Here is a 26256-nt window from a genome sequence, read left to right on the forward strand (position 1 = left end):
TAATAAGTTAACTAATTTAATGAAAGTTAATTTCCTGGTGTTTAAGAATGTTTAGTAATATCTTTCATTTCAGAACATCATTTTGTGATAATATTTGGCTTCAGCTTTAGCTTCAGGAAAATGCTGATTTTTAAAATTTTGGTCATTGGGAATTAGGCCAAAATGTATATACTGGGCATTTCCAAAAGAGTATCGGTTTTCACTCAGTGAATGAGAGTTCCTGTTTCACCCATACCCCAGCCAGTGTTGTAACTAAACAGTATTTATTTTTAGTGTACTCTGTGGTCAGTCCAGCTACTTTATGAACAAAGCAGATGCAGTCCTTGTTTTTCTGGCAGTTAAGTCCAGCAGTAAAGACAGACATAATTTTTGTGTGCACATATGCATGTATGCTTCAGTATGTATGTGGAGGTCAGGGGGCAACTTGAGGGATTCATTTCTCTCCTTTCACCATGATGGTTTTTTTGTTTTTGGTGGTTTTTTTTTTTTTTTTTTTTTTTTTTTTTTTTTTTGGGTTTTTTTTTTTTTTTTTTGGTTTCTCAAGATAAAATCTCAGTATATAGCCCAGGGTAACTTTACACTTGTCCTCCTGCCTTTGTTTTCCTAGTGCTAGAATTTCAGTGAGCCACCTTGCCTAGCTTTCTTTCACAGATTTTTAATTACATAGTAGTTACGTACTACAAAGGTGCAATATTGAAGATTGAGCACAAATCAAGGGAACCTGAAAATTAATTCCTTAGCAAACTACCTTTTAAAACCTCTGTGATCAAGTCCTCCTCTACCCACATTCAATTTAATAAATAAGCTGTAGCTGATAGTAATTGAAATATACTTAGGCAAACCATTAGAAATGCAGATTTCTTGGCTTACTAACTCCAGTCATGTATTTGAGTCTAAGTTATAATTTTCTGGGGTGGGGGTGGTCTGTGTTAGTCAGTGGGCTCATTAGTTTTAACTGTCAATTTGGCACAACCAAGAATTACCAGGGTACAAAGTCCTGAGGAATTATCTAATCTGGTTGGCCTATGGGCATGTCTGGAGGGGGACTGTCTTGATTGTTAATAGGTGTAGGATGACCCAGAGTATTGTGGACAATACCATTCCTAGACAGGGGATGTTAAACTGTAAGGCAAGAAAAAGCTAGGTAAGCACAAGCAGGCAAGCTGCATGTGGCATGTGTTTCTCTCTGCTTTTGACTGTGAATGTGATGTGACTAACTAGCTGCTTGAGTTCCTGCCTTAACTCCCCTCAAGGATGAACTGTAAGCTGAATAAACCTTTCCTCCCTTAAGTTGCTTTTGGTCAGTGTGTTTTATCACAGCAACAGAAATGAAACCAGAATAGTCCGTGTGCTTTCCCAAATAGCCTTAGTTTATCCTTTAGGTCACATTTTCATTGCAGAGATTTTATTAATTTTATGAGATTTTATGAATTCATGAGTTGGATTAGAACTTAAAGTGGCAGTTCCTCTTTGTCTTCTATTCATTGAGGTAAATGGTTTTTCAAATAAATCCATCAGAGAATGAAAACATTTTATGATGCTGTATGATACAGTAGCGGTTTTATGGCGACATTTTTGATGCTCACTCTTGTAAGTACTTTTTATAGACATCAGTCTCAAATGTCTCCATCTTTATGTTTGGCTGGTTTGGCTACTCATTATGTTTTCTTGGCAAAACAATTGAAAAATTTTTTTCACCAAATCAGTCTATGGGAATTGTAGTTTTCAAGAGAAGTGTCTATGTTTTTTAAGGAATACTTTTTCTTAATGCAGTACAGTTAGTAAGTTGACTATTTTTTAAAGACACACTTACCAGTTAACTTACACTTAACTGGTAAAGTCACTTCACAAGCAGTGTATCTGTGAAAACAAAAGCCAAATTCCCATTGCAGAGTCAAGGTCATGAATGTTGAGGATCTCCTGATGACACTTCTTGGCACTGTGAACTTGGAGTTGCAGACTGTCTAACATAAGAAATTCCATTAGCATTATTACTAAACAATTTTGGATTGAGTATCTATAGGATTTCAGATAAACAATAAGCTTCATTTTGTTACCATTACCAAAATTTTAAGCTGTTTCTAATTTTCACCATTGCAATATAGAAGTAAATCTTTATATGTCAGAGATACCCAGAAGCAGGGGCTAGAAATATGACTGCAGTTAAGAGCACATTTTCCTTTTGCAAGGACCTGAGTTTAATTGCCAGCACCCGCTTTGGGTGGGTCACGACCACCTGTCATTCCAGCTTCATGGGGATCTGATACCTCTGGCCTTCACAGGCACCTGCATTCATGTGCACTTACCCATACACAGACAGACAGACAGACAGACAGACAGACACACACACACACACACACACACACACACAATTAAAAATAATAAACCTTTAAATTGAAAAATTACAGATACCCAGAAGTACAATTTTGGGATCAAAAGACTTGAACCTGTATGTTGCTAAATTGCTTCACATATTCCCTAGAAATAATAAATCCAAACTACTTTTTAAGGATTGTGGGTTAGACTTTTGACCATTAATTCAGAACCTCTTTTTATATTTACCTTCTAGTGTAGCTCTCGAAATAATTTGTTGAGTTAAATCCACAGTGTCCTGAAATATTATGTAATACTTTTTAGTTGTGCATAATTTCAGTAATGATTGCATGCCCTTATTTGTAACCTTCTGATCTATTCATTCTTTTATAAATAGCACTATGAAATGTATATACATGTAAAAATGATTATTCCTGAAATTCTCTCTTATTTTGGCTAATTCAATGGCTCAATAAAGGCAGCTATGCTGCCTGTGTTTTCTAAAAGAGCAAAGAAGTCATTCTCAGGAGCTCCCTGAAAGAGAGCCTGCTGTTGGTCAGAATATTGTCAAGCATGCTTATTTTCCAATCAGTCATTGTCAAACTGACATGTTCAAGATAAGAGTTACCAAAATTTGAACAAAGCTAGGATTTTATTGGCAAGAAAAGAAGAGGAATGTAGGTGCGCATAATGAAACTAGTCTGCCACATAACCTTTCTGAGAGAGCTGCTAGGTAGTTGAGATGAATAAGAGTGTGTTTACCTTGGGCTGGAAGAGATGGCTCAGCAGTTAAGAACACTGACTGTTCTTGTAGAAGACCCGAATTCGAATCCCAGCACCCACATGGCAGCTAACAACTGTCCGTAACTCCAGTTCCAGGGGATCTGACAGACTCTTCTGTCCTCCGTGGGCATTGCACCACACAGGTGCACTTACCTGCATGCAGACATAACATCATACACATAAACTAAAAATAATTTTTAAAAATGTTTTAAAAAAAGAGTTTACCAAAGACTAGCTTGTAGTAGTACTGTATTGTATAAATAGACTAAGGTAATGTTTTTAGCTAGAATTCTACCTATTCTATAACTTTTGACCAAGCATAAAAATGTTAAAAAAGTTTAGGGTGTTTTTCTCTTTGCAGATAAATTGTTCCTGAAAATAAGGAGATAAAGTCAGGGAAGGTGGCACATGCCAGTAATCCCAGCATTCAGGAGGTTGAGGTAGTAGGGTTATGAATTTGAGACTAGTCTTGGCTACTTAGTAAGACCTGTCTTTAAAATAAATCAGTAATTATTAGTGAGATAGAAGCATTAAGTGTCCTGATTGATCATTACATACTGCATATATATTGGATTATCACATTGTATCCCTTTTGATTTATACAATTGAAATAATAATAAGAGAAAACAGAAAACAACTATTTGGTTAAAATCTACTGGATTCTTCATCTTTAAAAAAAACTGATTTTCACAGCTAGTTGTAAATGAGAAAAAAGAAAAAAACCACTGATTTCCAAGGTTCGTCTTTAATGAGTTAGAGTGTTCTTTTTCAAATGTTACATTAAAATACTTGACTGCCAGTGAAATGACCCAGAATTTTCTATGTGAATTGCTTTGGAAGTTACCAGTATCTGTTATTATATTACCTTCTCCTTTTCTCCACCTGAAACTAAGATGGAAAAAGAATTATTTCCAGAAAAAAGGACAATTCTAAGTATATGCACTGACCAGTAGCAATGTGGAGCCTACTTTATAAAATATAAGGGGAAAAGTGGGCCTCTGATGTTGTTTGCCGCTGCAGTGTTCTGCAGTGCCTGTGGAGGAGAGACTGATGACTCATTAGTCAGATGGTTGCCTTGCTGCCTTCTGGTTTTTTCCTTTTCTACAGCAGAGATTTTTTTTTTCTTTTTCATCTTTCATGGATATGTAGGAAGGGGCTATAATATATGACTAAGGGAATTTTAGTTATAAATTAATTTGCTGTTTATCCTTAAGTAGGAGTCGAAAAGCTAAAGGTAAAATTTTTATGTGATTATTGAGTTGGGATTTTTTTTTTTTAATGCATTGAGCTATATGTGCTCCATTTTTCATGACTGTGTATAGTAGCTAACTCCTTTTTGGTTTCAACCAAGTGACTCCAGCCTGCTTAGCAAGTGCTATAGCACTGAGTTATATCCCTAGTCCTGGTATTCCTTTAATTAAGAACAGCAAGGATACCTGTAAGGAAGGAGTTATGTAGCCTATAAAACTATTTTGTTTAACAGAGCATATCATAGTTTTGACCTTCCATTGTAGAGATTTTAGGATAAAATTAATTTTTAACATATTAGAACTTATAATGTGCCTATTGAAAATGTGTTAGAAGGTTAAAAAAATTTTAAGCCTTTTTTTTCACATAGAAGCATAAGTGTTTTGAAGTGAAAAAGCAAAGAGTTTAGTAGGGTATATTTTATTTTGACTTTTCATAGATAATAAGGAAGGGTTGCTAACAAAGGAGTGTGTTGTGAGACAGTGTTTATCAAACTGTCATATGCTCAGGCTCTGTTCACTTATCACATCACTATAATATGCCTACCTGATGTATAATTTCCAATTTTCTTCTCAAGCCCCTTTTTTTTCCTTCCCTCCTGGGTCGTATTAATAAAATTTAGTATCTTCTTACTCTTAGGCATAACAGTTAGGAGTCTTTCCACAGTCCATTGGATTCTACAGATAAAGCAGGCTAATCAAAAGGATGTCAGAACTTAGGGGCTGGAGAGATGGCTCAGTGGATAAGAGCACTGGCTTCTCTTCTAGAGGATCAGGGTTCAGTTCCCAGCTCCCACATGTGAATAACAGATGTCCATAACTCCAGTTTCAGGGGACCTGACACCCACTTCCGGTCTCCATGGGTCTGCACATACATGGTACACTTACATGCATATAGGGAAAGTACTCAATCACATAAAAATAAATACATTTTTTAAAAGGATATCAGAACTTGATTTGTTGAAAGCCACAGTTTAGAAGATATATATATATAAAAAAAAATAGTCTTAAGGACTTACATAGCATTTAAAGCATAAGTTTTTAATTTTTTATTGCTCCAGTTTAAAGGAAATACTATCGTTTTAAATTTTTTATTGCTCCAGTTTAAAGGAAATACTATCATCATAAAATACTTCCAGAAAGAATATCCCAAGGAGTGAGGAACTTGAAAAAGACTATCCTTTGAGGGACAGCAGAAGGCATTAAGGATGATGGAGAAGGAACATGCAAACCCTTTGTGAAAGAGGGCATTTCTGAGCGGGGCATGGTGGTACACATCTTTAATCCCAGGCAAAGGTATGCAAATCTCTGTGATATTGAGGCCAGCCTGATCTACATAGAGTTCCAGGCTAGTTGAGGCTACAAGGAAACCTTGTTTCAAAAAGACCAAAAAAATTTTAAAAATAGGGCATTTCTGGGGAAAAGAAATGGCTTTTTCAAAATTAAGATGCTATTCAAATAGTATTAATTACTAAGGAAATTTTTGCAAGCATGACCCATTTCATAAGGAACATTTGAACAAATGTATAATTAAATCACAGTTCTGGAGTAAGTGGTAACATTATTCTTATTTTTCAGTTAAAGAGATTTTGATTTGTCCAGGTTGCCCTGCAGCATGTTATTAGAGGAACCTGAATGTGAACCAAGTCTGCTGACTCAAGATCTCATGCTGTTTCCACTTTAATTGGCAGATGACTGTGTATCATGAATACTGTAGAGGAAATACCCATATGGGGGGAAAAGTTAGTCTTGAATGATTGTCCTCTGATTTTTTTTTGATTTTTAAAAGTATTTTATTTTATTTTTTATGTGTTTGAGTGTACTATCTGCATATATGTAAGTGAACCCATGTCAGGCAATTCCCATGAAGGTCAGAAGAGAGCATGGAATTCCCCTGGAACTGGAGTTAAGGATGGTTGGTAGCTGCTATGTGGGTGCTGGGAATTGAACCCAGGTCCTCTGCAAGAGCAGTTAGTGCTCTTTACCGCTGAGCCATCTCTCCAGCCCCTTTTTTAAAAATATTCGGAACTCATTAACTTGTTTACTGCTTTGGAGATTTTTTTAAATTTTATTTTTGGTGTGTGTGTGTGTACACTGTGTGCAGGTACTGGCAGAAGTCAAAAGAGGATATTAGATCCCCTTGAGCTGGAGTTTCAGGCAGTTGTAAACACCCCCCCCCCCCGCAACACACACACAGATACTGAGACCTCTGCAAAAGAAAGCACTCTTAACTGCTGAGCCATCTCTCCAGCCCCTACTTTGAAGATTTTGACAGCCTGCTTCCTAACTATATATGTTGTCTTTAATTTTTTTTTCATTATTATCCATTATCTGATAGTTTCTAGAAAGTCTTGTTCTGAGGACTGGAGAGACAGCTCAATCAATTAAGTGCTTGAGGCACAAGAATGAGGACTTGAGTTTAATCCCAACACCTACCCACTAAAAAGCCAGGTGTGATAGCATGTGCTTGTAGTCCCAGTGCTGTGGAGGCTGAGATGGGGATTCCTGGTGCTCACTGGTCATCTAGCATAGCCTATTCTGTAAGCCCCAGGTTGCAGTGAGAAGCCCTATCTCAAAACAGCAAGGTGTTCAGCTCCTGAAGAACAACACCCAAGATTTACCCATGGTCTACATACACATGTACATGTGCATCTGCACATATACATGCATACAAATGAAAACAGAAAATCTTGCTATCTCTTTGTGTTCCAGTCATCAGTTCCTAAGTTCCTATCTGCTCTTATGTAATGGCTTCTTCAGCGTCTTCAATGTCCCTTTTATTCTCTTCCTTGACTACTTGTCTCCCAATTCAGTTTTTCATCTGAAGATACACAAAAACTTTTTGTGACATTGGTGACTGTAATATATGACTTGTTTTTCTTTTTAATTCAATTCCGTCATTTTCAACTACATGGACCCTATCTTCATTTGTATTAACTATCAACCTATTTCTAGTTTTTACTTTACCACTAAATCTATGTTCTATGATTTTTAAGTTTATTTTTATTTTTAACTTGGGGGGCAGGGATGTATACCAGTCAGATGCCAACAGAGGCCAGAGGCATGGGATCCCTAGGGAGCTAGAGTTCCAAGCTGCTCCTGATATGAGTGCTAAGAACTGAACTCGGGTTCTCTGCAAGAACAGTCCATGTTCTTAATCCCTGAGATGTCTCTCCATTACCTATGTTCTTGGTATTTTTCTTTCTCTGATTATAGTTTACTCACTTATAAGGCTTCCCATTTCTCTGTATGGTTTTAATATTGCTTCCACTATTGACTATTGCTCTGGTTTATAGCAATATTGAAGAGAAGGTACAGAGACTTCTCAGTTACCACCTGGGTAGCTTCTCTTTACCAACACTACCCAACAGAGTAGTATGTTTGTTACAATTAATAGAACCTTCATTGACATTTTATTATCCAAAGTCTATAGTTTACCTTAGGGTTCACTCCTATGCATTCTGTGTGTTTGAACAAAGGTTTAATAGATTTATCTGCCTGTTACAGTATTGTGCTGGATAGCTTTAGTTGTTAAGTTGACACACCTGGGTAGAGGGAACCTCAGTTGGGGAATTACCTCCACTGTGACCATGTCTGTGGGGCATTTTCTTGATTGTTGGGTGATGTGGGCGGGCTCAGCCCACGGTGAGTGGTACCATTCCTGGGCAGGTGGGCCTGTGTTGTATAAGAAAGCAGGCTGAGCACTAGCGAGGAGAGCAAGCCAGTAAGCAGTGTTCCTCCATGGCCTGTGCTTCCGCTCCTACCTCCGGGTTCCTGTCCTGAGTTCCCTCAGTGATGAACTGTAACCCAGAAGGTGTAAGATAAATAAACCCTTTCATTCCCAAGTTGGAATTGTTCAGACTGTTTTATCACAGCAATTGAAGGCAAACTAGAGCAAGTATTATACAGTTAACACTACTCTAAAAATCTCTACCCTACTCAAACATCCCTCCCTCTCATAACTTCTGGTTAGATACCGATCGTTTTACTGTCTTCATAATTAGCATGAAATCACTTAATTCTGCCGTGTTAGCCTTGTCCACATCCTCTTCCTACACCACTAAGTGAATCAGACCAGTACTTCACTGTTAATGCCTTCACTGTTATACTAGCCTCCCAAATATTTTGTATTTTGGCCAATGAATTACAAGTTGTGTGCCATAGAATATATTGTGATCCTTTAGTGACTCCCAAATACTGAAAAAACACTCCTCAATCTTGAGTCACCAAAGCTCGGGGTTTGGTTTTCCCCACCTATATTCTTTTTATCTAGTGTCAACTACCTTCAAAAGTTGCTTCCCTACCACCTTTTTGGTATATGTATCTTATGCATGTGATCTATACTTTTCTTATTCTCTGTGTCTCTCTTTTTGGTCCCATTGTAGTGTTTGTACCTTAACTGAACACTTAGGTCATTTTGCTATACAGCACAGTTGGATAAAGCCAGCAAAGGGTCCTTGAAAATAGTCACGGCTCATATTCTCTAATTTTAACACAGGCCTTTCTTTTGGGGGGAGCTCAGTAAACTTTAGCAAATTTAATTCCATTGACATTCAAGCCTTAACCAGCTTTTTTAGTCTCTTATCCTATGTGCAGTCCCTCCCCCACTTTAATGTGTTAGAGTAATTGAACACCATTCTCCCTCGATCTTCAGTCATTTTCTTTTGTTCACAGGATAAAATGCATTTGTGTTCTCAGCATTCAGTCGGAGACTCATAAATTAGATCATGTGCCATTGCATCCTTATTCCTTACTATTGCCCTAAAACAAGACTTTATACCAGTCAGGCTGGTCTGTTTTCTAGTCTGTTCTTTTTATTAATTGACTCACCTGGAATGCCCTTACTACCCCTCCTTTCCTAGTTTATGTAAATCCTACCTGACCTTCCAGATGTCTTCGCTAAACATGTATTCTTTCACCATTTACTCAGTTGAGACTATATAACTTGGGATTTTGTCACTTTATGGTTGTTTGGAAATATCGTTTAGCTTTTTACATGAACATGTATTTCTTTGATCACCCTTATTTAATCATTATAATTATTACGATCAACAGCCAGAAATAAACTTTCAACTCTACAATCTATCATTGGTTTTCATTTTTGTTGTGGTTTTTGTTTATATGTTTGTTTAGGACAGTGTCTTTTTCTGTAGTTGAACCTGGTCTTGACAGACTTATTTGACTCAGCCTCCCAAGTGCTGGGATTACAAGTGTGAACCACCGCACAGGGCTTAATTTTCTGTTTGGATGTGGGTAGTTGTCCATTGAGCTTTTCAGATTGTACATCTATAAAGGTAGAAGCCGAAGTAAATTTTCTTGAATGTTTTTGTGTTCTAATAAACAAGAAAAAGGAAAAAATGTTCCCATGCAAATTTTTAAAAATAGTTTAAAATTTTAATGTAAAATATATAGTTTGTTTTACTATGAGAAATGCTCTGATTAAGAAATAAAACAGAGGTGGGATCGGAAAGATGGGTTAGTGGTTAAGAGCACTCGCTGCTCTTACCCAGGACCTGGGTTCAGTTTCTGGCACCTCACAACCTTTTGTAACTCCAGTTCTAGAGGATCCAACGTGTTCTCTGGCCTCCGAAGTTAAGAGGCACACAGGTGGTGCATATACATAACTTGCAGGCAAAACACTCATATACATAAAGTAAAATATAATTTTTTTTTTAAGCAGGGAAGGGAGGGAGGTAAGTCACAATTTAAATAGAGTGTTAGAGCAGCCTCTTGAAGAAGGTGACATTTCAGTAGTGTCCTAGAGGGGGTGGAGAAAGCACTTCAGCCTGCACAGAGGTCTGAGGCTATATGGAATGATTAAAGTAATTGGAGAGATAATTGGGAAGGAAAGGGGTATTAAAGAGCTTTATAAATCCAATTTCTATGGCATATGTTACAAAAATTCTATTTGGTTATTGTAACATAATTATGAAATATCTAGGAATGGGGTACTTTCAACTACATTAATTTCTTTCTTTTTTTTTTTTCCCTTTGGTCATTTTGAGATAGGATCTCCTTGTAGCCCCACCTGGCCTGGAACTCACTGTGAAGACCAGGCTAGCCTTGAACTCCCAGAGATCTGCCTGCCTCTGTCTCCTGAGTGCTGGGATTAAAGGTGTGTGCTACCAAGCCCAGCTACATTTTAAGAATTTCATATTACATTTTATTTTGAAAGGTATTGTAACTCAAGAATATAATACCCTATGTTAATTCTTTTGTTTCAGTTTGTAATTAGAATTTAATTTCTCTTTTTTTAGGTAAATTAACATAATGGATTTCTCCAAGTTGCCCAAAATTCGTGATGAGGACAAAGAAAGCACATTTGGTTTTGTGCATGGGGTCTCAGGACCTGGTAAGTAATACATAATCATTTTAAGAGTAAGGATTCCTAGCGGTGATCAGTGTCTTTTCTAGATACCTCAGGTAGAACACAAGTTCCTGTACCACCCCATAATTTTTTTTTGTCTTTTTATATCTCATAGTGACTTTGAGGGTAAAGTAACGTGCAGCATAAGGACTGTCAAGCACTAGTCAGTTACGTTTATGTATGTGTGTATGAGTGGAAGCCACAAGTGTGAGGTGCCCACAGAGGCCAGAAGAAGATGTCAGATCCCCTGGAGTTGGAGTGTCAGGACATTGTGAGCCTCCTGACATGGGTGCTGGAATCTGAACTCTGATCCTCTGCAACTGCTCTTAACTGCTGAGCTATCTCTACAGCCCCCGTACTATAGTTTTTACTCTGCTCTAATCACAGTGGACGTGATAGCACCTTTTTGGTGTTTATGCAGATGAAGGCAATTAACCGATGTGTTCCATGTTTTCTCTCCAAGAACTAAGTGAGCTTGAGCTCATTGGGAGTTGTAAAGATTATACATTTCACTGTTTTCAATCTCTTTAGTCATCTGAAAAAAACAAGAAAGGTTTCCCCTTGATCATGAGGGTTCTTAGAGACAAACAAATTAAATATAAGTTTTAGGAAAGAAGAGAAAAAGAAAAAGAATATCAAAATTTAGATAAAGCCAGGAGGAGGAGGAAAAAAAAGTTTGAGAATGGCTCAGCAATTAAGAACACTTGCTATTCTTGCACAGGACCTGGGTTCAGTTCTTAGCACCCAAGTGGTAGCTCATAACCACCTGTAACTCCAGTTCCAGGGAATCCAGTGCCCTCTTGTGGCCTCTGTGGGGCACTGCATCCACATAGTGCAGTTAAATACATGCAGGCAAAACAGTCATACTCATAAAATAAAAAATGATAATAAATATTTTTTTAAAGTTTAGGTAAAGCTATTGTGTGGAAATGTGCCTGTGGGACCAATTTTTAGTTCCTAGTTGCTTTCTAACAGAGAAAGAGCAGCATTTAAGACTTATGAAATAGAATTTTAGGAACAGAGAGATGATCTACAGTTAAGAATACTGGCTACTCATGCAGAAGACCCATGTTCGAGTCCCAGCACCCACATGGTGGCTAACAACCGTCTGTAACCCCACTTCCGAGGAATCCGATGCCCTCTTCTGACTTCCACAGGCATTGCATGACATGGGTATACTTAAACACAGTTGGAGAATTTTAACCACACGAGTCATACAAATACAATAAAATTTAAAAAGAAAGAGAATTTAGAAGTCATTATCTGATAAGTAGAAGTAAATATGAAATGAATAAACCTACATTTCTAATGCAGTTTAATTATCAGTAATTTAATAGTTTCCATTGCAGTAATCCTTATCAGGTATTATAATCAGTTATATCACAAGGTAGCTATTAAGAAGGGATTTAATTCGATACATTTCTAAAAATGTAGCATCCTTACCTCCCTTCCAGAGAAGTAGTTGTTTCTTACTAGACAACATGGTCCAAAAGAGTAAGTTCTAATTCTGGATTAGTATTTATAAGAAGCAAGATTCCTTAATTGGGATTTTATATAGTCTTAGTGAATCACTGTAAACATCCTATGGTGTAAGAAAAGAAATTATAAGTGCATGTGTGAGATGTTGCTATTTTTATTTGGGGGGTAGGAGATCCTCATGTAGCCCAGGCTGGCCTCAAATTCACTGTGTAGCCAAGGATGGCCTTGGAATTCTCATCCTTTTGCCCCTACTTACCCAGTGTTAACATTACAGGTGTTTACCAGTATGCCTGGCTATGTGCATTTTTCTCTCCTGGAACTGTCAGTTTGTCAAAGGGTCTACATCCAAGAAGACTTTTTAAAACCACTGATTTAAAGTACTAGAAAGAAAACTGTTGTCTTGTTATCTTTCAAAGGAAATGGTATCACAGAAAACTGGTAATTCTAAAGTTCTTAATTCCAGTTTTAGGAGTTTTTTTGTAATGATTCCAAAACCTGTCATTACATGTATCACAGAACTTCAGTTGTTGAGAATGTACCTCACTAATACTATATAAGAGTTTACATTTACTGGAAATAAGTTTTTATATGAAACTATAAAGGTAATCATGTAATGGAGTTTTATCTCCCGTATGAGTATATGAGAGGGCATGTTCTTGAGCTTATTGGATGCTGAAATTATTTGTAGTTATTTACAGAGCTGTGGATCAAAACAGTATTTTGTTCTCTTCAGTGGTTACAGCCTGTGACATGGCAGGTGCGGCCATGTATGAGCTGGTGAGAGTGGGCCACAGCGAGCTGGTTGGAGAGATTATTCGATTGGAAGGTGACATGGCCACTATTCAAGTGTATGAAGAAACCTGTATCCTTTTCTTTTCAATTTCCTACCACTTTCTGTGTGTCAGACTTAAGGATTTAGCCCACAAAAGTAGAAGCAATAATAATCAGTGATGTCACATGAAATGTACATGTCATGAAGAAGTGTACTGAAGAAAAAGAGGTACTGCAAGTCAGTGCTTTTCTAAGAAACTAGAATTAAGTTCTGAATTTTTGTTGCTCTTAGTGTTTCAGTGTCACAAACTTCAGGAACTCCAATTGGAATTTTCTTTAAAAGGTTGCATATTGTATAAGAAAGGATAAGTAAAATAACAGTATTGACTTGTGTGGTTAAAATTCTCCAGTCATGATTTCTATTTAAAATAATAAATCAGTATAAATCTGTCACCATTCTAAAAGCATACTTGGAGGCAACTGGCTTCCCTATGTAAATCCTGGGTGCTAAGCTAAAGCAGTCATGTTAAGCAGACATTCTAACACTGAGCTATACCCCAATCTATCTTTTACATGGTTTGTAGATTTAAAGTAAATGAAAGTGTATGCCATGACAACACCCTCTACCTTTGTTATCCTCTTTCTGGCCTATCTTCTATATGTCTAGGTTTTTGTTTTGTTTTGCCTTCCTCTTTTTTCAATGTACCAAGTAATGAGCTTCATTAAGGGTTTTATTTTTTTTTTTTTTTTTTTTTTTTTTTTTTGAGACAGGGTCTCCCTGTAGCCTCAACTGACCTGGAACTTGCTATATAGACCAGGATGGCCTTGATCTAGCAGAGATCTACTGCTGGGATTAAAGGCGTGCGCCACCACGCCCAGCTCATTAAGGTATTTTCAGGTGTGTGTGTGTGTGTGTGTATTTATATGTCATTATACTATATTCTGATTTAAATTATATATCTAGACAAATACAAATAAGTGTTCTTCCTTCCCACTGACAATATGACATTATACGCACTGTTCTGTACCAAAATGTTAATGGTATCATCTAGAGAACTAAGGGTATTTTCTGAAAAGTTCTTTGAACTTTGCTGTAGGTTTAAAAGGAATCATAATCAGGGGTTGGAGAGATGACTTAGCAGTTAAAGAGTGCTGGCTACTTTTCCAGAAGACCTGAATTTGGTTCCTAGGACCTACATGGTGACTAACAAACACCTGTAACTCCAGTTTCAAGGGATCTGAATCCTCTTCTGGCCTCCACAGACATTGTATATATGGACGCACTTATATACATGTAGGCAAGACCCTCAGACATGTAAAATAAAAATATAAATAAATTTTTTAAAAATTCACAGTCAGGCCGGGCATTGTGGTACATGCCTTTAATCCCAGCACTCAGGAGGCAGAAGCAGGCCAGCCTGATCTACATAGCGAGTTCCAGGCCAGCTGGGGCTACGGAGAGATTCTGTCTCAAAAAGCCAAAAAAGAAAAAATCTCAGTCAAATATTGAAAATGAAAATGCTTATTTTAGAGACCTTTCTAGGGCAATTTATAGATGTTCTCATTCTTTCTTATAGCTACAAAAACTTAGAAAATGTTATTAAATATTATATTTAAATATTTAGTCTTTTCTGTTATTAACAGTGCTACAATGTAACTGGTTTGAATTCACAGAAGTTGTATTCCTAGGTCAGATGTTACCTATTTTTAATTTTGGTAGATATTCTTGTTAATCTCAACAAATATTTTATTGATTTTTTTTTAATTGTCTTCAAATACCAAAGACAAGGCAGAGTCACTATGCTTATTTGCAAGTTTTACACTTTTTTTTCTTTTTTTCCAAAAGTACTTCCTTTGTTCTCTGTTTTCACTTTCTGCCCAGGTACTACTATCCTGTCCAGTAGTGTATCCAAAAACATGAGTTCATGAGAGCCTTTAGCTCTTACTTTTAAGCCTTTGGTTCCCAAACTATGCAAAGGCACTTTGGGCAACTGTAGCAAACTCAAGAGATGCCCAGGGTGCTTAAAATTATTGAGGTTGGTTCAGGAATAGTAGATACTTCAGAGACTACCTGAACTAGCAGCTTAAGATAACAGCTTCCTAGCCTAGTGTGGTGGAGGGTATGGTAGTGCACACCTTTAATCCCAGCACTTGGGAGGCTGAGGCAGACTTGATCTCTGTGAATTCAAGACCAGCCTGGTCTACACAGTGAGTTCCAAGCCAGCTGGGGCTGCAGGAAGATCCTGTCTCAAAAAGACCAAAAAATAAAAAAATAATAGTTTCCTTATTTGTTGTATTACTCTTGTCAGTGATGTCATCTTTGTGAGGCTGTCATTAAGATGGTTGCCAAGCTATAAAAGCAAGTAAAATAAATATGGAATAGGTTTCCAATCTGACTGAAAATTATACAATATCCAAAAAACATAAATAATCTATTTTTATAAGAACTGTGGTTATCACGGTCTGGAGAGATGGCTCAGCATTTAAGAGCACCAGCTGCTCTGGCAGGGACCCAGTTCAATTCCCAGCATCCACATGGTGGATAACAACCAGCCATAACTCCAGTTCCATTCCAGAGGAATCAACACTGTCTGACCTCCGTGGGCACTGCACAACATGGGTGCACTTACACACATGCAGGCAATACGCTCATACGCTAAAATGATAAAAATAATAAATAAAAATTTTAAATTAAAAATTGTGGTTAAGACTGAAATTAATATTCTTTTTGCTACTCTTTCCATGATACTCATTTTTTAGGCTATATACATGTTGATTAAACCGTTTGGGCATAACTATTTGGTAACTGGAAGTTTTAGGTATGTCTTTTGTCTTTGAACACTGCAGAAATGTTACTGAAATCTTAGTAGGTGCTGAACAAGAACCATGAGAGCTTTTGTTTGCTCTTCTTAGATCTCATCCCTTTTAAACTGATATTCCCTATTAATAATATCAACCTTTTATTTAAGTTTTCCTCAACCACTGTTTCTAGCTGGTGTTTCTGTTGGAGACCCTGTACTCCGCACTGGTAAACCCCTCTCAGTAGAGCTTGGTCCTGGCATCATGGGAGCCATTTTTGATGGTATTCAAAGACCTCTGTCGGATATCAGCAGTCAGACCCAAAGTATCTACATCCCCAGAGGAGTAAATGTGTCTGCCCTTAGCAGAGATATCAAGTGGGATTTTACACCCTGCAAAAACCTACGGGTGTGTCTCTGTTTAATCACGAATTCTTTTCTTTTTTTTTAATATTTTATTATTTTTATTTTATGTGTATGAGTGTATTACCTGCAGGTATGTGAGTGCACCTGTGTCATGGAATGCCATGGAGGTTAGAAGAGAGCATCCGATTCCCCTGGAACTGAAGTTAAGGACAGTTTGTAGCCGCCATGTGGGTGCTGGGAATTGAACCCAAGTCCTCTGCAAGAGCAGTCAGTGTTCTTAACTGCTGAGCCGTCTCTCCAGCCCCTAACCAGGAATTCTTAAAGTTGATGAAAGAATGTGAAATACTATTAGTGAACTGTTCCTTACTCTTAGTCCAAATAAACGTAAACTATGAATGCATAATCTAAAATTGTTAATGCACTGATAAGACTGTAGAAATAATGCATTACTGATAAATTGGGCATATGATTTAAATTATAGCAGCAAAAGGAAGTGTGCTTGATGTATATGTAAGCATTAATGAATGAATGCCTTTATTCCTTAGGTTGGTAGTCATATCACTGGTGGAGATATTTATGGAATTGTCAATGAGAACTCACTCATCAAACACAAAATCATGTTACCCCCACGAAACAGAGGAACTGTAACTTATATTGCACCACCTGGAAATTATGATACCTCCGTAAGTATCATTTGAACTTTACACTATCTAGTAGACCTACTTATATATGCTGGTCACCAAGTTTAGTGTCCTAAGCAGTTGAAGAATTGATATCTAATATGTGGGTTTTGAGTGACACCTACATTACTTATTTATTTTATTTACTTTCTTATTTTTGTAATGCTAGGGATCAAATTCAGCACCTCACACATGCTAGGTAATCACTACACAAAGCTTATATATCCCCAGCCTTATAATTAATTTTTAAGGGTATATTTGTTTTGACCTGGACTGGTGAATATAAGAATATGCACGATACATCATTTTTAAAAAATTTTATTATTTTTATTTTATGTGTATGAGTGTGTTGCCTGCATGTATGTAAGTGCACCTGTGTTATGCAATGTCTGCAGGGGTCAGAAGAGGGCATTGTATTCCCTGGAACTGGAGTTGGAATGGTTGCTAGCTACCATGTGGGTGCTGGGATTTGAACCGGGGTTCCCTGCAACAGTAATCAGTGCTCTTAACCACTGAGCCATCTCTCCAGCCCACATCATTTATTTTTTAAAAAGTATGCTGTTTTCCTACCTTCTTAACTGATGCTATATTTATTTAAATCCCATATTCATTAGATGTAGAATGGGAGAACTTAATTTTAATTGTCAATCAATATTCACACAATTATATAATGGATTATGTGAATTCTTTAGGTGAGTCATCAAAACTTATTCATTTGATTTATAGTTACATGTCAGACATGGTAGACCCATAACAGTCTTTGAGTTCAGAGGTAATTTTATTTAGAAGACTGCTAATAATGTATACTGTCCTCCCTCCAAAATAGAATGTGATACTTTACAAGAATAAGTGTGCTTTATGATATAGAGAACACAAGTTAGGTTGGGTTTCTGGGCAGTCATCTAGACTTATTCACTAGCTTAGAAGCCCACCCATTCTATGAATGCCTGTCCTAGAACACACTGTTCAAATTCATGTATTAACAAAATTACAGATTTCTCTAGGGCCTTGAAATTTGGAGTTATTTGAGAATAATTGAAACTGTCTCAGTGTTAATAAATGCTATTATTATTATATTGCCAATACCTTTTTGTTTATATAAATGCTTAATTTAAATGTTAAGAAAAAATGTTATTACTATTTTAGGGCTCTTAACAAATAGGTATTTTTATTAAAGCACTGTAAGATCATTATAATAAACAAAATAGGATGAAAAGTTAATCTGAAACTTCCACTTTTCCCTAATCCAAGGAATATCTTGTGTGTTCTTTAAGATTCTCCTGTGTTTTGTATATAATTTCCTATATACTCCTTTCTAAAGAATACCTACCAGTTTTTTTTTATTGATCACTAAAGCACAATGCACCTAGTTTAAAAAATTATGACCATATATAAAAACCACAATAAACAGAATATATCTCCCTTCTCGCTTGTATAGCACCATCTTCCTGCCCCCCAAAAGAACCTGGGGTCACTTAAATTTTGGAAGAAGAAACATTCACAAAGTTGACCATCCTTAAAATTCTGCTATTTTTTAGGATGTTGTCCTGGAGCTTGAATTTGAAGGTGTGAAGGAGAAGTTTAGCATGGTCCAAGTGTGGCCCGTGCGGCAGGTGCGGCCTGTCACTGAGAAGCTACCAGCCAATCATCCTTTGCTTACTGGTCAGAGAGTCCTTGATGCTCTTTTTCCGTAAGTTTGACATATGTCCCTGCCTTTGTCTTCAGAGTTACTGTGTGTATATCTTTTCATTATCTTTACAGATACGAGTTTTCTGTAATAATGATGAGTTAATTAAGTCTGGTGCTATTCAAACGTTAAATGGTCACCAAGCGTTAAAGTTTTTTTCCCCACAGACACAAACAGAAAGCATTATTGCTAAAACTTAATGGAAAAAAAAAAATTTTCCAAAATACTATCTGTGACAAAACAATATAACTATTTTCTTAAATTGCCCTAAAAATTAGTAACTTCTATATGATTTAACTTCTAAAATCAGCTGGGCTCTGTGTGCTGCCAGCAGTGTTAGTTTATAGTCTGCTCTTCTCAATTTTCTTTGCTTAGAAACCTTTTATTTTCTCTTTTTAAATGTTAGCCTTCATCATACCATTTAATTTCCAGAAAAGACTGGAGCTCTGAGGCAGAACTGCCTCAAATTCCGACCACCAAACTCAGTTTTTTAAAAAAGCTTGGTTCTAGGGCTCAAGCCCAGTGCCTCACACTGGCTAAGCAGACATTCTACCGCTGGCCTGCCTCCCTCCTCAAGCCTCCCATACCCTCTTATACAATCGCCCACTCTTCAAATTGCTCCTTGGATTGCTCTTACTATTATTTCCTCATTAACATCTCCTTCCCTTGACTTTCTTACTGTTCAGGCTTCCTGTTTTTGTATTCTTCACTATTCAGATTAGACCATAATCTGTCATTCATGTGAGTATTTCCTAGTGGTGTAATAAAACTCAGTGTTCTATATCATTCTTACCTGGCAAAATCCCAACTATGAATCAGTCCAACTGTTTTCCTTCTGCTACCACACATAGGCCACCGAGAAAATCAAGTGATCCATGCAACTTGGTGCCTACCCACACTGCTGTGTAGCATCCTGCCTTTCTCTACTTGTGATTCTCTGCTCTTCTCCTATTTCACACTGCTCCACTTGATTCAAATATTCAACTCCATCCTTCTTCTTCTTCCCCTTTCTCTATAGGAAAACGTGCTAGATCCTTCCCTGAGAAATTAGAGACCATGAAATTTGGAACTCTTTCCATTTCCTTCCACCAGACTCACTTAATGCACGTTTGCATCTACCTGTTCTTTCCTCTCTTGGAGTTTATCCCATCTCTTGGCTGCTCAGGGACCTCTGCCTTTGCCCGAGTACTCCCCCCCTCACACACATACAATAGAAAAACAAACTACATTTTACCCCATTTGTTCCTTTCTACCTGTCACTACTTCTACCTCATCTTATTGGGAAAACCTCTTGAAAGAAATCACAGGTTGCCTCCACTTCCCCTCTCCCACTTGAAGTCACTGTACTCTGTGCTTTGTTTTACCAAACTGTTGTCAGTCACTTTTGTACTTCATCAGTTCAAGAAATAAATTTAGGTGTTTGCAGATGGCGTCACTTGGATCCTGAGCATCTGCGAGTGGTTCCCAAGACAATGGCCAAGAATAAATCAAAAGGGCAGAAGTCCAGGAATGTATTTCATATAGCCAGTCAAAAAAACTTCAAGGCAAAAATCAAAGTGAAAACTACTTACTACTGATCTTAAAAGATAAACATTATGAATGATGAAAAAGTTAACAGAGTGAACAGAGCTTTTGTAAATATACAGAAGGAACTTGCAAACTTTTCAAAAAGCCTTTCTCTTAAACCTGTGCAGAAAGAGCTGGTTTCTCAGCAGCAGCACCATGAAAATGAACCAGCTAATGTTGACGGAACTGCAAGGTTAATGGCATAGTTGTAATAATGTTGTATCAAATTCCCCCAAAGATCAATAAATTAAATATTTTATACAAAAAAAAGAAAGAAATTTAAGTATTTTTAATTCCTTACAGCTTTGAATATTGCTGTCATGAAATACCCTTCCTTTGTTCTTCCTGATAACATCTATCTACAAGTTCTTCTCTGTTATAAACTTTTCCTTAAGTTTTAGTGTTTTTTAAGTTTTGTCTCCTAGAACTACTCAGTGTCCATATCTTAGCTCTTTTTTGGGTGACCTTATTACACTCCTGACTTAAGTATACATGTAATACGATAACTTTTACATTTGTATCTCGATCATAGACCTTGTACGGCTTCAGATTTATTTATTTCTCCATACACACTTTTTTTTGACGACAAGGTATGTTGCCCTGGCTAGCCTGGAATTCACTGGCTTCCAGCCAACAGATCCGCATGCCTCTGCCTCCTGAGCACAGGGATTAAAGGTGTGCACTATCATGCCCAGCTCTAAGTATTTTTATCTCAATCCCTGCTCCTCACTCCCTGACCCTTATTAAGACTGTTACTCTAATTCTTGCCAATGGCATTTCATTAGGCTTCTAGACTGTAGTCCTGCTTTTTTTCTAGTTGGTTTTCCTACTACACAGAATTCTATCAAAAACACATACCTGGCCAAACTGTTTTACTTGAAATCTTTAAGGTATTTGTCATCACTCTCAAAACAAATAAACAGTAGATGGCTCCTTACACAGCCACCCATGATTCGACTATAGCATACTTTCTAAAATTGCCTTAGCCATTTGATGGTCTAACTACTTCATATTTAAGGACTTTCAGTTCCTTAAGCAGGGGTCTCTCTTTACCCTGACTCTTGACATGCTGTTCTTTATGCTTGGATCATTATTTATCTTGATCTGGCTAATTTCTGCTTCTTGGGTCTTGACTATTTTTCAGGAAGGATTTTCTAACCCTACTCATCCTGACAGACTTTATACCCTTTCACAGTTTACTGTGATAACACATCTTATATTGATTATTGAGTTCCCAAATTGGGGTACACCTAGTCCTATCCCCACCCAAAGTTACCTGGGAGACATATACAGAGCTGAAGTTGGGTGTAGTGGCACATGCCTGTCATTCTAGCACTGGGAGGTAGAGGCAGGGGCATCAGGAATTCAGGGACAGCTAGGCCACCTGAGACCCTATATCAAAAAAAGAGAAAAGTAGAGAGAAATGTAACATGGCTTCTTAGTCTATCAAACTAAGGGTTTGAGGGAGAAAATGTTTTATTGCATGAATTTTCAATATAAGAAAAATCTGTCATTATGAAGGATACAATGTTTCTGTGAATTTTTATGATAAAACATAATATTACAAAGACATTTTGCTTAGCATTACATCCCATTTTTCCTGCTAAGACCCTTTAACCTCTCCTCAAACCCCATGCACATGAAGTGATATCCACTTTCTGAAAGTGGATACTAAATGATATCATAATCACCAGTTCATTTCTCATAGAAATCTGAGCTTCATGAGTACTGAAACATTGCTATCTGTTTTGGTTGTTTCTGTTGTTGAGATGGGGTTTCACTATGTAGACTAGGCTGGCCTTGAACTCAGAGATCTGTCACCATGCCCGGGGAGCATTGCTATCGTTTTTGTAGGGGGCAGAGGATTATTGATTTGTTTCCCTTTTTAAAATACTTCTTATCATTGCTGTCTTACTGGAGAGACAGTAAGTAGCCAGTATTTCGAAGCAGTTTTTAGTACCTAGAAAGTACTCAGTAAATAGTACTGATAAGAGAAAAACAACCTAACACCTTAACAAAAGTCTGTTCATTAAACTTTATGGCAAGATATTTATTTTCTAGGCCCAACCCCCAGGAGTCAAGTTTCAGACATTCATATTTTTTTTGGTCTTTTTTAATTCATATATAGTCTTCATGAAGCAATTTATATAAGCATTCAGAATGCCATTAGTACTATTTCATTTTCCTTTTTGCATATCCTTCCTTCCCAGGTACTTTATGGACTATACTTTCACTTTTCAACTATTGTAGGTGATAAATATGATAATAAAACATATTCTAGTTTTTTTAATGTTTTATATATTATTTTTATTTTATGTGTATGAGTATATTGTCTACATGTAGCTTACCTGGAACTGTGTATACCCCAGGCTAGCCTCATGAATGATCCTTACTGCCTCAGCCTTCCAGGTGCTGGGATTATAGGTGCGAGCCACTACATCCATCTTAAAAAAAAAAAAAAAAAAAAAAAAAAAAAAACTATTATAGGCACAAATGAGGGGGCAATTACTATGTCTGTATATATGTATATATAAAAATCTTTCAGGGTACTATCTTTGTTTGTGTCACTTACCTATTTTATATAGAGGTATTTTTTACCAAACAGAGTAATCTGCATTTATTTTAATGTTTGTTTGTTAGGTGTGTTCAGGGAGGAACTACTGCTATTCCAGGTGCTTTTGGCTGTGGAAAAACAGTGATATCACAGTCTCTGTCCAAGTATTCCAACAGTGATGTGATCATCTATGTAGGATGTGGTGAAAGAGGAAATGAGATGTCTGAAGTTCTCCGGGACTTCCCAGAGGTCTGTATATAGAAAGCTTCAAATAATCTTCTAGAGAAAATACTGCATGTCAGCTTTCAGCAGTGATGGAATACAGTTTTATGTTGGGTCTAGAATGGTGCTCCTGTTTGTCACGGGCCTGTCAAAGAAATTAATAAATTTAATATTTGTGATTCATTCATATATTTAAGAAAAGGAATTTGAATTCTTCAAAGTCAAACACTAGAAGGTTTTCCATTGTAGTCTTGGTTCTCACATCTTGAGAAAAAGGATAAAACAATAGAGCATTTATGTTTAGCTGAGTGTAGTGGCACATTCATGTTATCCCTATGCATGGGAGACAGAGACAGGAGAAAAAGGTGTTCAAAGCCATCCTCAGCTACATAGCAAGTTCAAGGCCACCCTGTACTTCATGAGACAGTGTCTCAAAAAAAAACCCCAAGAAACCAAAGCATATGTGGTATGTGTAAGCTTTACATGGGCTTCGTGATCCATGTTACTGTAGTAATACCTTTTTTTCCATAAGTAATAGATTTTGTTTATGAAATGGAAATATTTTGTAGCACAGCACTGTAACAGGGAAGGGAGGTTGAAGTGATGGAATATTAGAGAATTCTGATTAAAAGGATTAAATATGCATAAGTTGTAAATTTTTTAAAAGTAGGAGGAAGGGGCTGGAGAGATGGCTCAGTAGTTAAAAACACTGACTATTCTTGCAGAAGACCCGTGTTCGAATCCCAGTACCCACATGGCAGCTAACAACAGTCCGTAACTCCAGTTCCAGGGGATCCGACAGTCTGTTCTGGCCTCCATGGGCATTACATGACACTGGTGCACTTACCTACATGCAGGCAATACACACATACACATAAAATAAAAATAATAAATAAAATATTTTTTTAAAAAACAATTTTAAAAAAAAGTAGGAGGAAGGACTTAAATGTTAAAATGTTATGATCAGGGGCTAGAGAGATGCTCAGTGGTTAAGAGCACTGGCTGCTCTTGCAGAGGACCCTGGTTCAATTCACAGCACCCACATGATGGCTAACAACCATCTGTCACTCCAGTTCCAGGGGATCCGACACCCTCTTCTGACCTCCGTAGACACTGCACAATACAGGTGCACCTGCCTACATGTAGGCAATACACCCATACACATTAAATAAAAATAAATAAAATATTTTTTAAAGTTATGATTAAAACTTGTAGGATTATTAATGTATTTTTTTACCTTTAGCTCACTATGGAAGTTGATGGTAAGGTAGAGTCAATCATGAAGAGGACAGCGTTGGTAGCCAATACCTCCAATATGCCTGTTGCTGCAAGAGAAGCCTCCATTTATACTGGTGAGTTCAGAATTAGAATAAAAGCAATTAACATCTGCCCCAAATTTAACACTAGAATCAAATTTTTCCCTTCCCAAAGAACTTCATTCTAAAGTACTTCCATATAATCATATTCCTAGCTTTTTAGAAATATTTAACGTATGAGGGCTGGAGAGATGACTCGGGTTAAGAGCATTGGCTGCTCTTAGAGAGGACTTGGGTTCGATTCCCAGCACCCACATGGCAACTAACAACCATTTATAACTCCAGTTCCAGAGCATCCAACACTCTCTTCTGACCTCCACAGGCATTGCATGACACAAACATAGAGGGGTACGCTTAAATACATGTAGGCAATACACTCACACACATAAAATAAAAATAAATAAAATATTTTAAAACGAAATATTTAACTTGTTTTACATATATATGTATATCTTGAGAATAAATGAATGTATTTATAGAGTTGCCCCATATGTCATCATTGTCCTCCCCTCCTCGCCTTGCCTGTCCTCCCCTTCCTCCTTTCTCCCTTCTGTTGTCTTTCCTCCTCCCTCCTTCCCTCCTCCTTCCCCTGTTCTTCCCCTCTTGGTTTTGTTCAGCATATCCAGGACCTTGCATGTACTAGGCAAACACTCTGTTGCTCTGTATTTAAATGTACTTATCCCTCTATAATTTGATGTATCAGCCTTAAATTACTGTATTTTTAGGGGATATAGAAGATTAAAAAGTTGGTATATTTCTGCACTAACCTTAGGTCATCTTTACTCCTATCTACCCTAGCTTTTAGTACTTTTATTTCTCCATTTTCAGGAATTATTGGGTTTATATTTTACTCTAGAACAATAGATCCAGTATTGAATTTAGACTTTGACCTGTAGTAAATGGAGCCAGTGCTCATTAGTCATTCTTTGGCTAGTTTCTCCATTTATTTCTTGTTTGACTGAACTTGTCTTTTGGAAGTTTCTGCCAGAAAAAAAAAGCTCATGAAAACTGCTCTTTGAATTCTTCTTCCTTCATATCTTTTTTTCTCTTTTCTGCTGTTTTTAAACTTTTACCAGTTTTCTAAATATAAAATTCTTGAATCAATATTTCTTATGGCCTGGTGGTTTTTACTAATATATGTTGGCTTTCACAGACTTCATGATTTATGATCTACATTACTAAGGTTTTCCTTTTAAATCACTGTGGGCACACTTGTCATCTCTCCTTGGCAGGTTCTTTTGCCATCACTGTACTTCCTTCTATATTGGTTTTCTTGTTTGATCTTTATTTAAGTATCCTGTATTTATTACTGTTACTCATCTTTGTAGAAGATGGGAGGGGTTGGCTATGACTGGTGCAGGGGAATAGGCGCTCTTTATGGTAACATGCAATTATATAATTGACTCTTTAGTTCTCTCCTATAAACAGAAGACCATTCACAATGAATTCTTTCTCTACCTGCCTCACCCACTTTTTCGTATTGGAGATAGTAAGTGCCTGCATGTACTGTGTTTACCTCCATCTTTCTTCCTCTTTCCATGCCAAACTGGGCCCAAGGAATTCCTGCCACTAGCCAATTAGCACTTTGCAGTGTTCCAAACAAAGGATTCTTGGCTTTGCTTCTTCGCATGTGTCTCCTAGGATTATTTGAGTTATATAGCCTTAGGTGAATTCTGGGTGCTTCCTCACACTCTGGTTAGTTTTCACATATTTAGATTGTATTCTACATTATTTAAATTTTTTTGATTTGTTGATTTTTTTTTATTTTAATTAAAAGAAGCATTTCATTACAACAGCATTAACCTATTCAATAACATTTTTCTGAGCTAGGGTACATCTCTTTCAAAATTGGCTGTACATTTCTAGGTTTACAGATGAATTATTACCCTTATATAATCTTTTACTCATTATAAACTCTATAAGACATAAAAGATCAGTTAGTGGGGCTAGCAGGATGACTCAGCAGTAAAGATACCTGCTACCATGCCTGATGACCTGAGTTCTATCCCCAGGACCCATGTGGTAGAAGAAGAGAATCAGCTCTCACAAGTTGTCCTCTAACTCCACACGTGGGCCATGACACGGGCACATACACATACACACACAC

At 37.1% G+C, this 26256-nt stretch overlaps 1 protein-coding gene and 1 pseudogene across 4 annotated transcripts in view; both read left to right on the forward strand.

Annotated features, from left to right (window-relative positions):
• The window catches only part of Atp6v1a (ATPase H+ transporting V1 subunit A), a 69090-nt gene that overhangs the window by 13911 nt on the left and 28923 nt on the right, over positions 1-26256 (forward strand). For 2 of the 4 annotated variants that reach the window (XM_008842851.3, XM_008842852.3), the window contains exons 2-8: positions 10601-10695; positions 12923-13051; positions 15953-16167; positions 16670-16807; positions 18343-18494; positions 22698-22860; positions 24077-24185. In XM_008842851.3, the coding sequence (XP_008841073.1) occupies positions 10614-10695; positions 12923-13051; positions 15953-16167; positions 16670-16807; positions 18343-18494; positions 22698-22860; positions 24077-24185 (988 nt within the window). In that variant the 5' untranslated portion in view covers positions 10601-10613. Of the gene's footprint in view, positions 1-5446; positions 5640-10597; positions 10696-12922; positions 13052-15952; positions 16168-16669; positions 16808-18342; positions 18495-22697; positions 22861-24076; positions 24186-26256 lie in introns of those variants that run through there. The other 2 variants (XM_017800562.2, XM_029568183.1) reach the window with 2 other exon arrangements.
• Positions 19924-20284, forward strand: LOC103741924 (annotated as a pseudogene).

This window comes from Nannospalax galili, unplaced genomic scaffold (assembly GCF_000622305.1).
Source record: "Nannospalax galili isolate Female #2095 unplaced genomic scaffold, S.galili_v1.0 scaffold18, whole genome shotgun sequence".
Classification (NCBI taxonomy): domain Eukaryota; kingdom Metazoa; phylum Chordata; class Mammalia; order Rodentia; family Spalacidae; genus Nannospalax; species Nannospalax galili.